The sequence below is a fragment of the Larus michahellis genome, chromosome 2 (assembly GCF_964199755.1).
Source record: "Larus michahellis chromosome 2, bLarMic1.1, whole genome shotgun sequence".
In the NCBI taxonomy this organism is placed as follows: domain Eukaryota; kingdom Metazoa; phylum Chordata; class Aves; order Charadriiformes; family Laridae; genus Larus; species Larus michahellis.
Genome location: NC_133897.1, coordinates 35,438,092 through 35,452,981, shown reverse-complemented (window position 1 = coordinate 35,452,981; position 14,890 = coordinate 35,438,092). Strand labels below are relative to the sequence as shown.

The 14,890-nt window shown below is 37.2% G+C and overlaps 1 protein-coding gene across 1 annotated transcript in view; it reads right to left on the bottom strand.

Moving 5' to 3' along the window:
- Positions 1–14,890, bottom strand: part of LOC141738323 (uncharacterized) — a 134,939-nt gene that overhangs the window by 42,414 nt on the left and 77,635 nt on the right. Inside the window, 2 exon segments of the mRNA XM_074573523.1 lie at positions 3,063–3,140; positions 10,926–11,108. Coding sequence (XP_074429624.1) covers positions 3,063–3,140; positions 10,926–11,108 — 261 coding nt within the window.

Genomic DNA, 14,890 nt, shown 5'->3' with positions numbered 1-14,890 from the left:
TTTATTTTTCTGGGTATACAATTCCCAGCAAAGGAACAAACATATGCACGAATGTATGCTCAAATAGTTTTAGCATGGAAAGGAAGGTAGAAATCGATCATCCATTAGAGTCATCTTCAAACTGATGAAATTCTAGATGTAAAATTGGAATAGACTTCCATAACCTTTCTTCCTTGTTTGTACTGTTTGAAATGCTCAGGATAAAATAAACGTTGTTTCACCGTTTGTTCACTTGCGTCAGGGAAACCTCAGAAAGGCATCAGGGAAACCTCAGTGAGCAGAGGGAGTGAAGCAAAGAAAGGGCCAGCATGAAAGAAGGAAAACACACCGCTGAACAACTTATAAGGACTGTCCTTTACCCACAGACGTGTTTTTCAGAGCACTGACAGTATCAAAACATAGTTTTCCAGTGCCTTTACACGACGCAACCAAAATCAGTGAAAATCACTGAATAGAAAGTATCCTCCATACTTCAAGTAATTTCATGTAGAACACTTGCATTTTGCTGGCACTAGCTGCTTGAGCGCTTAAAAGAATTCTCTGAGATGTGCTCATTCTTGAAAACCTGAAAAATGTATAAAATCAATCTCAAATAACAACTCACTCTCATTCTAAAAATAAATTCCTATGCATACAAAAACAAAGCAACAAAACAATTGTTAAATTTGATATCCATGAAGCATTTTCCATCTGTATTTTTCAGAAAAATTGGGAATATTTACTGAAATGATTAAACATCCTATCCTGCAAAGACAGACACAGAATTCTACAATAACAGAATACTCAAACTCTTATTTTTTTTATAAAATATGAAGAAAATGTAAGTATCTTTCATCAACATACACGCTTAACAGAGTTAACCTTTAAATGTTTCCCACTGTAAATGCAGAACTCAGCGTGTGAAGGGCTCCTAAGCCCCAGTTACATTCATAAGAGCTGCCCAACAAATGACAAGTAAAGGACCATTCCTGTTCAAAGCTCTAAAAGCCATCTTTGTAATGTAGCAGTTTTGTTTTGAAGTATTTTAGACATCCATTTTTGCCTCCAGAAGTCATTGGATTCTTCTTTAAACCATTAACTGAAGGCAACAAGACAATAAATCCATTTATTTACAAGAGGGCTTTTTGATTTATCCATTCTCTCTTCTTGTTGTCACTGACCGGTAAGTCATAAACAATAAAGAGCACCCACCTCATTCTCCAAAATAGCTTTGAAATTTGAAGATTTACTAAACATAGAATGATTGTCTATTTAAATCTTCAGTAATTTTACCATACCACCCAAGCACCATAAATCACTAGTGACATTGGCTAACAAGGGTTTAAGAGTTGGAACATGCAGTGTAATAAATTTCCAGACAGTTAAAAATCACTATAATTTTATTCTAATGCATTATAGATTGCCTGTAATGTCATCCTGGCCGGGGTGACCCATTTCTAATTTTGAACAGCTGTTCAGCTCGGGAGTTAGTTAATGATTAAATATAAATTGCCTGATTTATTAGTCTGAATGGTTGAGCTTCCAGGTCAATGCTATATAGACAAAATCATCAGTCTTGATGTTTTTCAGAAGTTAACTGTCTCCTGTTCTAGTCAAAAAGAATTTATTCTCAGAGGAAAAGACTTGACGTTCTCAATTAATCCTTTTAAATATTTTCCCCCTTAACTTACAGAAAAAGATCACTAATAAAAACTCAAACCTTGGAGAAAAAATTCTTTTAACTACGTATTAACCTTCAAAGCCAAGTCTTGGAGACTTCCTACGGGCAAAGGCCATTGGCTTCCACAGAGCTTCCAAAGGCTTTGGAAGTCTACAGGGTCAGGCCAACAGTGACCATCTCAGGCATCTTGGGGCAAAGCAAAGTTTTCGTATGCAGACAGTAACATCGACGTCACTGTTTTTCTACCAAAGGAAAGATTATTTACATATTTTACATTTCTAGACATAGTAATTTCAGAATCAGGTATCAAAACTGGATCTGTTTTAATTGCACTGGGGTTTTTTTTATTAGTTCTATACTTTTACAATAAAGTTTTTTCCCAAACTGATTTAATCTTGATTGCCAGCCTCTGCTGAGAGATTTACAGACACAAAAGTATTCGCCCTCTGATCTTAGAAAGCAAAGTCCTAGGGATTTTATGAAATCCAACTTAAAATATTTATTCAGACTGCCTTGGGAGATCACATAGAAATGTAAATATTATTTGTACTCTTCATTCCCTGTTATTTACACTTATTGTCAAAAAGGAATGGTTAAAATTCTAGATGATGAATTGAGACACCACGATTTCTGTAAAGACCTAGGAGAGACTGCACAGCAACGCTGTGGCTGACTTGAATGGTTACTGACCGTTAAATAGGCATGTGTTAGCTGTAATGATGTTTGTCTGCAAATAAAGCTAATAACCACACTGAAATATATATAATTTTAACATAAATACATTTCATTCTTATTTAAAAATTAATACTTTCTGCAAAAGGAAAAAAAAAAACAAAAGCAAACAGCAAATATCTGATTGGTGCCTTCCACTTATTTTCAATCTAAAGTGCAATGGGGGCAGACGCAGGGCGACTCCATCCTGACCTAGAGGATTATTCAGTCTTTCTGTTCATTAACTAGAGGCTGCCCAGGCTGTCACAACGTGTTCACAGTTGTGTATAAATGTGGTGACTTAGTTATGGAGACTTTTCTCTAGCAATCATGCCAGTAGCAATTGCTCAGCAATACATGATTTTTAGGAAAGGCAATTGTGGTGCAAGATATTTTACTTCTCAGGAATTTTATTATAGGTTTATGTGTAGTCTGGCGCTTTTTTTTGGTTGTGGGTTGGTTTTTTTTTTTTTTTTATTTAAATGATTTCTAATAAGGGTCATTTTGTCTCCTATCTCCTCCCAGTCTTTTTTCCCCCCCCACAATCCTCAAAAATTTTTTAACCTCATGCTCAACAAAACGTTTCAAGTATTTCAAAACTTACGGCAGCAAGAACGTTCAGGTAAAATCTTACCTCAAGTCCCATGACCAATCTGTTGGCCAGCTCAATAGTTCTGTTTGTTCAGCTTACATCATCTTGACATCGGACTTTCTCTGCAACTGCTTTCTCGAGTGAAGCTGTGAGCTCACACAGATTGCTAGCCAGAACCTATTCAGAAAAGGGAGGGATAAATACTACAAAGGTTTGGTGTGGGTTTTCTTGGTGTTGTTTTGCTTTGTTTTTTAAATAATATATTTTAATGACAGTACCTTTAAGCCTGAAGGACACAAACTTTAGAGGAAATGTTTTGTTGTACTCTATGTTCTTTCTACAGCTCCTGGCACAATGTAAGTACGCTAACTAACAGCAATCTGGAACAAAACAAAACAAAAAAAACCCTTACCAAATATCCATTTAAATGGTAGAGATCAGGTGCACGGAGATAATAGGAGGAGAAATGTTTTTACTCTTGACAATGGCCTGTATTGCAGTAGGATCTAGAGGTGCCAGACAAAACTGCAAGTTTATTATGCCAGATTCAGTAACAAACATCCTACGCCATTGTAACTATGTCCTATGCATGCTGGAGCATTTAAAATTGTGCCAGAACGAAAAAAAAAAAAGGCAAAACTGGATTTATTACTTTCATTTTGCATATGAGTCCGGTGGCATAAGAAGATCTTGCAATTGCTCTTGGGCAGACAGGATTGTTTCACTAGTGGCAGAAAGCAAGCAGATCTCCTGCACATTGACCCACGCCTTCACCAAACATCTTTAACCACACTTCGATGCACTCCTCTGCTCAAAAGGCAGCAACACGCTCTCCCTCTGCTTTCAGGGATTTCATACTGAATGTTCCTCAACTCAGTAGCAACCACTGCCCACCCTCAGTGAGCCCCTGCAAATTCCCTCTCTTAGACTGCTCAGACCCTTTATTTTCTTCAGTTTCCATTACTCTTGTCATATAACTGGTAATTCGCTGAGCTGCAGCATTTTCTCCAGATTCTCTTACCCGAGTAGCTAGGATGACACGGGATTTTTAGATAAAATCATGTATTGTTTCTGTTAATGCCTACTTAACTAAAACAGCTGAAAGACGCTTGAATGAGGACCTATCTTGTTACTGTTGTTGAAGATACAACACCCCGTCTTTCTGAAAAAGTCTAAGAAATATGGTAATAATCAGTCAAGAATAGTCGACAAAGCAGGGGGCAAAAAAATTCACAAGTTCCTTCTGGTTGTAAAAATAAAAACTACAAACCACTGCATTTGTTCATCAAAAAGAGCCAAAAAGAGGAAAGCCACCCCCAATGTGTTTATCTCAGTTTTCCTTTTCATCAAGAAGATAAACACTTACATTCTTTCCCACTCTATCAGAAAAAAAAAAGAGAATCCTCTCCAGCTCAGCAAACTAAGAACTAATAAAAAGAAAGGTGTTAAAGAAGTCAGACAGTTCAGTGATAAAAGCTAAGAGGTTAACGCCTTGAAAAGCACTATTTTTACAAATAATTAGGTGAGGCAGAAGTTGAATAAAGAACAGGGCTTGAATGACCATTTGTAAAAACGAAAAGAGAAGGCAAAACAACAGAGGCTGCAGCAAGCAAGTTGCCTGAAACTTTTGTTTCTCTAGAGCAACTACGGAACTAACAACAGTGATTCCACTTTAGAACAAAATTTTCCTATTTCAGGCTTAATGGAAGAATCACAACAGGGGGGAGGAGTGCATGCCTCCACAAAAGCTCAGTGATTTTGCAGGATCAGGGATTTAGACTTCATCTGCCGAGTTTAGTGCTGGAATTGGTGGTGTGCAATCAGGAAATTTAAAAATAATACACAAATTAAATAAAAGAAATGGATTGGCAAAGGGGGAAAGATGAAATTACAACTTAGAGCTTAATAATCAAGCTTGGCTTGATTTCTTAGGGATAATGAGGCAGCCAATCCACTTTTTAATGGTCATGGTTCTTGAATCGAGAGACTAATGAGGACTTCTGCTCAATAAGGGCATCTCACAGAGATGGGCTATAGGTAAAAATTCATCAGTTTAGCATGCGAGACATAAGAAGAATGAATACAGAAACAGTTCTCTACTATAAGAGAGACTTATTTCTACACATCTCAAGTTTGCCTGCATGATAACATAGATCTTACCATAGTTCAAGTACTCTCATGTACTCAAGTACTCTCTTGCCATAAAGATGGAAAGAACATTCTTCTGCAGTGAGACAAACAGTGAGGAATGCCCCAACATCTCTGTGGGGTTTTTTCTGGTACATAATAGTCTCCTTTATCAGACCACTTCCTACCTCATGACTTTTGAATAGGAAAGTTGTCACTACAAAACATGCTATTCCCTTTTGTCATTCTTTCATTGGATGTAACATAAATAAAGTACAAATCTAGCAACAGCAGGATTACATATTGCATTTTATACCCCGGTACTCCAAATTCGATACCATAAATCACGTGTTTTAAAAACGCTTGTTCTTGAGAAAGTAAGCGCCAGAGAACTGTGCTCCACAAATCACAGCAGAGAGCCATTACGGTCCATAGCAAGTCTGCTGGACTGTGCCCTTGTATAATCCTTTTCAGGCACAATGTGTATTTTCAGTGTATTTAAGTGCTCTCATATATTAATAAACATGATTGTAATGATAAATAATACAAACTGCACCATATCTGCCAAAAGGATGAACTTTGCCCAATATTTGAGCCTTAACACTAATAAAAATACTACCTTTCCTTCTCTTTTTTTTTGCATATTATAGTCAGACTTATCATAATATATACATATATGTGGACTGTAATTTTCACAAATATTTTTAGCAGATAACTGTAGTCTCTTTAAGGACGGAAATCTGATTTAATTTCACTCAAAGACTTAAAAAAATAATTTTGCTTGTGAAGAAACAATCCTTTTTTCTATTTTTTCTATTTTCTAACCTACTCTTCTTCCCATTTACTGTAAATAAATAGCAATTTTTTGACTGAATGGAAAAATTTATGTGTTCGTATATTAAAGTTTTGACATGCAAGAAAGAATGACTAGGCATCATCATCCACAGAGTATTTTTTAATCATCTTTAAAATATTGTAAATATTTAAAATGACATACTGTATTGGTACTAGTTTGTCTATATTTGACAATAAAAAAATTACTGTGACAATATTCATCACAATATTTTCCACAGAAACAAAGATTCATAGAATCAGCATACAAGTGAAGTACGGACTAAGAGCTTTCTACAGGCTAATGGGGCACAGAGGCTTATCAGCAGGTAAGGTAAATAAAAACTAGGTACTTGTCACTGTGAAGCTCCTGCATTGTTCATTATTTTCCAGAAGAAATACAAGTTTGCCTCCTCTTCATACCCATTTCACAGACTCCCTTACACAGTGAATCATACTTTTAAAAGGCCTGACATGAGCCAGCTGAAACAGGTTGCATAGAGTAAGGGTGCACATTACAAAATACTGAATGCAAACATTAAATAAAGCAGATCAAGAAGTCACCACGGTTGGAAAAATGGAGGTGGTGAAACTTTGTTAGATGTAAAACTCTCTGGAAAAGTGGAAGACAACTGGTGATTATTTATACAGCACTTCATTCTAACTTTAAAAATGGATGCCAGCAAAAAGTCAGTCTTTCACTCTGAATTTGCATCTTTTCATCAGCTAATCCTGGGAATGGTACTGTTGTATGTTAACAGTCCTCCCCATGGGACATCACATTGAACATCATGTCCTTTAACACGTGGATTGATACAAGTTTCCAGCGGAGGAACTCAAGCTAATTTTAAATGTAAGATTGAACAGCGCAGTCCAGGACCACTGAATAGGGATGAGAATCTACAAAATTATTTATTGTTGACCATGATGTACATGTTTGGATGGGGAAAAAGGCTGAGGCCAGAAATCAAAGCAGAGGCTCTGTGAAATGCCAGCTGTAGCTATGGTTAAAACAAACCCAAGCAAAGTGGTAGATTTCATGGAATTAATGAGTGTCAATTCTGTTAAAAAGCAGAAGTGCAAAGACAGGAAAGGATCCTGTTCTGCACCCACCAGTCTGCAGAACTCATTCCACCTACTGAACCTCATTAAAGAACTCAGCTTCTCATGATCCTCTAACATTTCACAGGTAGGAAACTGGGCACTGATGATCAGAGGAAATGCATCTCAGACACACAATTTTCTATAGTTGAAACTTCTTGGATTAACATTTTATAAAATGGGTGTCACATCCCTAACTTGTTACAATCCTGGAAACTTAAACTTCCTTCTAAGATTCCTAGATTGTTTGAAGCTCTTGTCCGTGCTGTTTTGGTTTTTTTTTCTTCCTTCTAGTTACCAGTCCTGGAGAAACTATCAATGGCTTTTATACACACATGCCTTCATGATATGCACTACACTTTTATAGACGCTTTGGTCATTTCCAGTCTGCCACACAGCTGTTAGATAAGATATAAGTTAAACATGTAATTAAAACTAGGTTACTTCAATCACCTAGAAATGTTTTCTTTAAATAACATTTAAAATTCTCACAATAAAGAAGAAAGTATATCATTTCCTTTCTATGAGTACAATGGATACCTAAATCATTATTAGACCAAGTGTACATAGGCTTATGCACTGTATACTCCATTTGGATATAGCATATGTATAGGTAAGTAGTTCGTGGAAATGAGTAACTTCAGTCCCCTCACATATGGAAAAAAGCATGACAAATTAGATGAGAATCCTATTGCTAGCTGGAATTTGCAAGACATTTGAATGAACATTTGCATTGGCCTGTGCAAAGAATTGCACTGTAACTGAAGCTTTTGAAATGAAATTTTTGGAATCATGGGATTGTATAGAATCATAGGCTAGAGGGACCTTTGGAGGTCATCCAGGCCAACCCTCAGCTCAAAACAGGGCTAAGTTGAAAGTTTTCTTTGAACTATCCACAATCAGCCCCAGGTCTTCTTCCCTAAGCTACTAATGAATAAACAATTATCAAGAAATATTCATAAAAAGTTCAAATTTTTCATTCCAATATGTATTATTTTGCATTTATAAACAGTGAATTTCACCATAGCGTTCCTATAGTGTTCTCCACTCAACAACCTTATAAGCTCTGGAGCTTGTTGTTACTATGAGTAATACCTACTGGAGAATCAAAAATTGCAGCTACAGAGCCTTAAAAAAGTCCATCAGGTTGATCAGCTACGGTATGAATCAGTTATACGGTTTATAGTTTTAACTGGCTCCTCCCACCTTGTAAAAGGAAGCCTAGTTGAACAGGTAGTATGGTTAGGAAAAATATTCATATTAAATGACAATGTGACAACTGTTGGCCTAACACAGGAAACAGATAACTGCAGAGGGAACTCCAACTTTGTCTGTGGTGCAGAATTCTTCCCACCAGGAACGAACCATAGGTGAGAGAAAAACTGCTGCTAACCACCACCAGAAAAATTAATGAGGAGACGAAAGGGGAAGTAAATAACTATAAAAAGACAGGACTAGATTCAAAGTTGGAGGCTTACTGAACTGCAAGATCACCTAAACCAGGAAAAGGTTCTTTAAGATACTGTCAGGCAAGAAACAGAGATGCGTTAGTGTCCTTCTCTGAGGAACACACTAAAACAATAAAAGATTCCATGAGTTTCAGGGCTGACTGCTGTGTATTAAGAATAATTTTTAAAAAAAAATCATTTAAAGGCTGTTTTTGTTCAAAAAGTAAGTATTTTCACTTAATAAACACAATCAGTATAGATGTGTGAAATTAAAAACATGATTCTTTTAAAGTAGATACAGGCTTCACTAGGGCAGATGCACTTGGGTGTGAATGGGCAACTCCAAGGCCATAAAGATAAGGCTGTATCATACGGAGGCAAAATACATCCTGTAGCAGCTGATGGGATTTTTGGGGTGGGCGACAGAGGGGCCAGATGAGGAAGAGAGATAGTAAAAGCTATCTTTGTTTACCCATTAAATCTGCATCTCCTTCAGAACAAGAAAAAAATCGGATACTATAATAGCAGCAGGAAGAATGGGAAACTGCTGAAACAAAGAATGAAATTCTTAGATGCCATAACTCACAGATTTCTAAGTGTTTCAGTAAAAGTGAATCTTGCTCATTCTCTTAAATTGTTAATTTAAGAGAAAATAGTAAGAATAATCCCCACATTACAGATTTGTTCAGCCTTCACTTATTACTTGATATCTTAGGTTGTGAGATTTCAGATCTAAATATTACCAACAAAAAAAGTCTTAAACCAAGTGAACGCCTTCTAAACCCAATTATAATGCTATATCTTTCAAACCATTTGAAACCTTCTTTGCTAAGTAAGGGTAATTAGCTGGCAGCAGAGAAACACCTTCCACCCACCATCTCCCAAGACACCATGAGAGGTCTTTGTCTGTTTCAAGAGCACTTTGTGTTGCTGTTGCTCCATTCAATGAATACTTAATAAACAACAAATAATCCCTCTCAAAAGTTCAATTGACACTTGGTGGTAAACGTGGCCTTCGATTCAATCACTAATTCCAAAGATATTTGTCAGTAAAAAACTAATCAAAGTTTTCACTTCTATGTGCATGTGTACATGCATGTGTATATGTGTGTGTTTGGAGGTCTTTCAAAAATTCAAAGGAGATTTGGCGTCATTTTTATGATATGTTTAATGACAAAGATAAACACACGTGAGCATGAGCTTCCAAAGGCCTTTCTGGAAGTTGTTCCTATATTCCAATAGGTCATTACTCATATAAACACTTGGCATATATTCCTTGTAAAAATCACAGCCAGTTATTTATATCAACTGTCATCTCAGTTCACTAATCTATCAGTTATAAACACACCTAGATGGCTTTGAGGAAATTCAGTCATTTCTGATAAACAGCTTCATGCGCTACCACTGGAACGATGGAATTTTTCAGTAGGCTTGTGGGGAAAATAGCAATAATCACTAATGAAAACATATCTTTAATACTTGAACTAGGAAGTAATAAAGTCAACACATATAAAATAAATCAACAAAATGAAATAAATAAAACTAATAAAATTAAGTGGGCTCAATATATTAGAGAAGAATGCTTGTTCATCAAGCAGTGCTTACAAGAAGCTTTTTCCTGATGGCTTCTAGTTTTTCTGTAGCTGCTGCTGATTGCCTAGGCCAACTCACAACGTTTTGTCTCTCCCTCACAACACACCTTGCAAAGGACATAAAACATAAGACACTAGACAAGAAGTTGGTCTCACATTCATTATAAAAATTACAAGTGACTCCTGATGAAAGACACTCACATAATCCTAGTAGTCTGTCATTACATATATTTGCTCACAATAGTGAGATGTATGGAGATTTCTTTCATTATGGACCTACAGACTAGAGGAGATTTGATTGTAGTCTATATAAGGATATCTTATGCAGAACCGAATGCATCCTTAGTGGGTCTACTCTCCAACTAAAATTAATTTATATGTATCACTTTCATGCTTTTAGAATACAGGTGGAAATCAGACAGGCATTAAGCTTGAGCAGATTTCAACTAAAATGGATTAGATTTTTAGTATTTTGTAATTAAATGATAACATGCTACGATACTAGGATGAATGGAGGAATCCTGCTGCCAGGTGCTCAAGGGAATCACAAGTGATAAGCTCTGTCGTACGCTCCAGACAGCCACGCTCACGTGGACATTTCAAGTGAAACGTGTACATCTGGAGGAGAATATTTCCCAACTGTTGAACTATAATGACAATTGAAAAGTCCTGGAGAACCACATCTTTTTAACTTTCTACTAAAAATAAATATATGCATACATACTGTTAAGCACTGAGTACTTCCCACTTTATCTGTGGTTGCTGTTACAGAACACTAAGCTGCGCTTACCAAAATAATAAAAAACTTCAATAACAGAAATTCCCCCCATCAGGGCTACTCAAGAGAGGAAATATATACATACCTCATTGAATTTTACTATATTGATGACCCAGGCACAGAGACCAGCTGCTGCAAAGGGTTTTGTACGAACATAATTTGGGTTGAAATCTGGATCCTTCGAGTAATGTTCCTTGACGACTTTCAGACAATTCTGAGGAATATGCTCCTTATCATAGTTGATTAAAGCTTGTAAGAAGTCATCAACCTGCAAGAAGAGAAGTTCCAGTGCATCAACCCTTTTCTATTGCAGAGAATCAGAAGATAACTCCTTCTTTCATCGCAAATGTAAAACTGGAATCCTGCACTAGCTTATTGTTTTGGAAACATGGAGAACAAATCAAAAATATTTTTTACCCCAAAAGCTTGAAGTAAACACATTCTGTGCTTTTACGATTCACTTGAGGAATTTAGCAGAGATAAAATAAATACAATTAAATGCTCTCCCTTTGACTTCTCTTCTATTTTTGCAATTAACAAATCCCAGTGGCGCTCAGGCTGGCTTGAGTTTGTCACCAAAAGTACACAGAAAAGAACAATGTAGGGTCATATCTTATTACCCTAAATTCAAACTGTAAGAAAATGAAGTTGCAATTTAGTTTCTCTTTCTCTGGTTCTCATTTTTACCTATTCTTTTCCTCTCTCATCTCAAATATTGTATGATGTTGCATTGATCATTACCTTTCCCGTAAAGGCTTTTGCAGCTTTTCAGCTTTGGTCTTTGGGCACTTTCCCTTTACATGCCAGTAAAACCATTACTGCAGCAATAACAGTGATCACAGTCACTGGTGGGCTGGTGAAGGCTTTCAGGTCGGTAAGATTAACCCGAAAAAAGAAGATCAGAGGAACAGGTACAGAATTGTGCAATGACAGTGGATTTGTTCCACTGAAGCTTTCTGATTACCAGTATACAGCTCTCAGCTCTTCAAAGAGTATTATTGATTATTTTATACGGTGTAAATACTCACGGTCACAGCCCTTCCCTCGCTCTGCAATCCTATGTGCAACTTGGTCCAGGTGGGTGATGGTCAGTGTAGTGCCAGGTCAGGTACAGCCATTGCCAAAAGTTGCTTTGGAAAATGCTGCCAAGAGAAGATGGAAATTTGATCGTGCTTGGCAGCTTGGCACTGGAATGACCATTTAATAGCCTTGAACTATTTGAACAATGAAGAAATTTTTTTTGCAGACATCAAACTGTATGTATAGTCTTTACTTTATTAAGCATGCCTAAGGCTCCTGTAGCAGCAACAAGAGCAGGTTCAGATTTCAGCAGTTCATCCTCACATTCTTTCTGTCTCAGATCTCCTTAGATTGCTGCTATCAATGAATCTTAAGATTTATATTGAAAACTAAGGCTGTAAATCAAATCAGAGCTGCTTAAGCAGTCACACTTGCAGTGTAAGATCTGTATACAAAAAGAGATTTTAAACCCCATTATTTTATGTTATGCATAAAAAAGAACTCTACAGCTCTGACACTCCAGCAGGTTGGTGCTTGGTTCTAGATTCCATCTGTTCTGCATGGTGACAATTAACATCTCCTGTTTATACAACCATACTGCAGAAGAGTCAGCCTCACCTCAGTGCCTGGAAATGTCCTTGAAGCTGTGCTAAGGCACATGGAGGACAGGGAGGTGATTCGAGACAGCCAGCATGGCTTCACCAGGGGCAAGTCCTGCCTGACCAACCTAGTGGCCATTTACGATCGAGTGACTGCATCAGTGCACGAGAGAAGAACTACAGATGTTGTCTATCTGGACTTCTGTAAGGCCTTTGACACGGTCTCCCACAACATTCTTCTCTCTAAATTGGAGAGATACGGATTTGATGGGTGGACTGTTTGGTGGATGAGGAATTGGCTGGATGGTGGCATCCAGAGGGTAGTGGTCAACGGCTCAATGCCCAGATGGAGATCAGTGCTTGCTTTGGTAAAGTTCCTATATGCTCTGGGTTAGCTAGCACACGCAGCTGCTCAGGAATGAAGCCTTGTATGTAGTGAGGATAATGTGATAAAGAGCCAGAGACAGAGGGGTGTGCTGGCAAATCAGTTATCTACAATCGTTATAAGTTAACAGGCTTCTCAGGGACTTATGACCTCATATTTTATCTGCTATTTCTACTAAAGCAGTAGTTTAATCTCTGAGTAGCTAGATCACATTTATTCTCATTGCTCTAGAGAGAAAATTTGGCATACGAAGTTCCTTATTCCCTGCTGCTCTGAATCACGAAGCATCCCTGCATGTTGCACCCCTTTCAAGGATACATCAGATTTGTTAAACCAACCTCCATCTTTTGGTAAATTTGACTTTTTCTTTCAATTCTTCAGTTCCAAGTCTGAAACCATAGGCCTCAACAAGGGAGAGAAGAGGAGAAAAGGAAATATCCTATATGAAAACACTGTACTTACACAATTTCAGGTTTGGAAATGAAACAGATACCAATCTAAGCAGATTTGTCAAAACTCTTGTTTTGGCTTAACAGTGGCTTAGATCGGTGACTTTACATCAGCTAGCATGAGTTTTAAGTGAAATCTAAGCCCTCCACAACTTTATGCAATGATTTAGTTATCTATTTAAAAGCTGATTATGATATCATTGGTGCAAATTTATGTGGCAGAGTAACCCTGGAGGGTGTTCTGTGTGATCTGCAATTGCGTATTTGGAAGATTATCCTACACATTTTTAAGGATACACTGCCTCGGGCTGAAGTTAGTTATATTTGGTTCATCTTTATCCTTTTACCTCATGCTCATCTCACGGGCTTATTTCCTGTCAGGTCTTGCTTAAACAAAGTCTAATTACAGAGAAAGAGGATATTACAGTGATCAAGATGTTAATACTTGGATCAGGCACTACGCATTGGCAGTAACAAGCCTCTGTAAGAATTTAATATCCTTACAAAACATGTTTCTGCAATTGTTGAGGGAACTTTCCGTGTCTACATTTATTACATGGGACACACAGAGACACTGTCTGTGGAAATAAGAAAGATTAAAAATCAACATGCATTACGTTACAAATGAAAAGTTACTAATAAAATTAAATATTTCCCCATCCTTTGTGATGTAGCTTTCAGGGTGAAATTTCCGATGTTTATTGGTTTGCATCTTAGCCACAACATATTTTTAAAATTAAATACTGCATAATATAGTTGCAGTTTTGGTATGGTTTATATTTTCTCTAACATGCTTTGAGACCCATGTTACTGAAATTAACTTAAAGCAAAAACTTTAGAACAGCCAAATGCTCCTTCTGTTTAAGTTTTTCAGGGTGCAACCAGGTGAACAAGCATTACATTTACAGTACATGGTGCTTCTAACATTACATAGTATTTTCCATTAAAACAAAGAGCTAATTTAAGTCACACAAGCTGTGTTATAGTTCAGTCTCTCTTTTTTTCTTATGCTTAGTTATTCTCTGCTTGCTGATGCCTCACAAAGATATGGGACAAGATACGTATTTTTTTAAGGGAGGAAAAATTAAACAGAGCAGGTTGCAGATGAGCCTTAGGACAGTATATCTCAAATCTACTTCCCCTAACAAAAAGATGAAGGAGCTTTTCATCCCTGTCTCCAGAAGTTTAGTACCCTTCACATCAACAGATTCTACAGCTTTTCAATGACAGCTAAATTGTTAAAAAAGCTGGAAGTAGTGTGCCCTTAGCAATCAGACCATGAATAGAGTGGCTCAAATATACCATGTAAATAAAGAATGCACTTCAGCTGAAGGAGGTGAATCAAAAAAGCTGGTCAGTCTGGATCCCTCTTTGCTTCTAATCCTTAGCTAGTGTCGCTATCACCATATACGTACACCATGATCTGCATGTTTTCTTCCTTTGAAGGGGTAGGTCCCATTTTAAAAGGCAATGGCATAGGCATCTTCATTTGCAAACCACTGTCTGGCACAGAATCATAGAACAGTTTGGGTTGGAAGAGACCTTAAAGATCATCTAGTTCCAACCCCCCTGCCATGCGCAGAGACACCTCCCACTA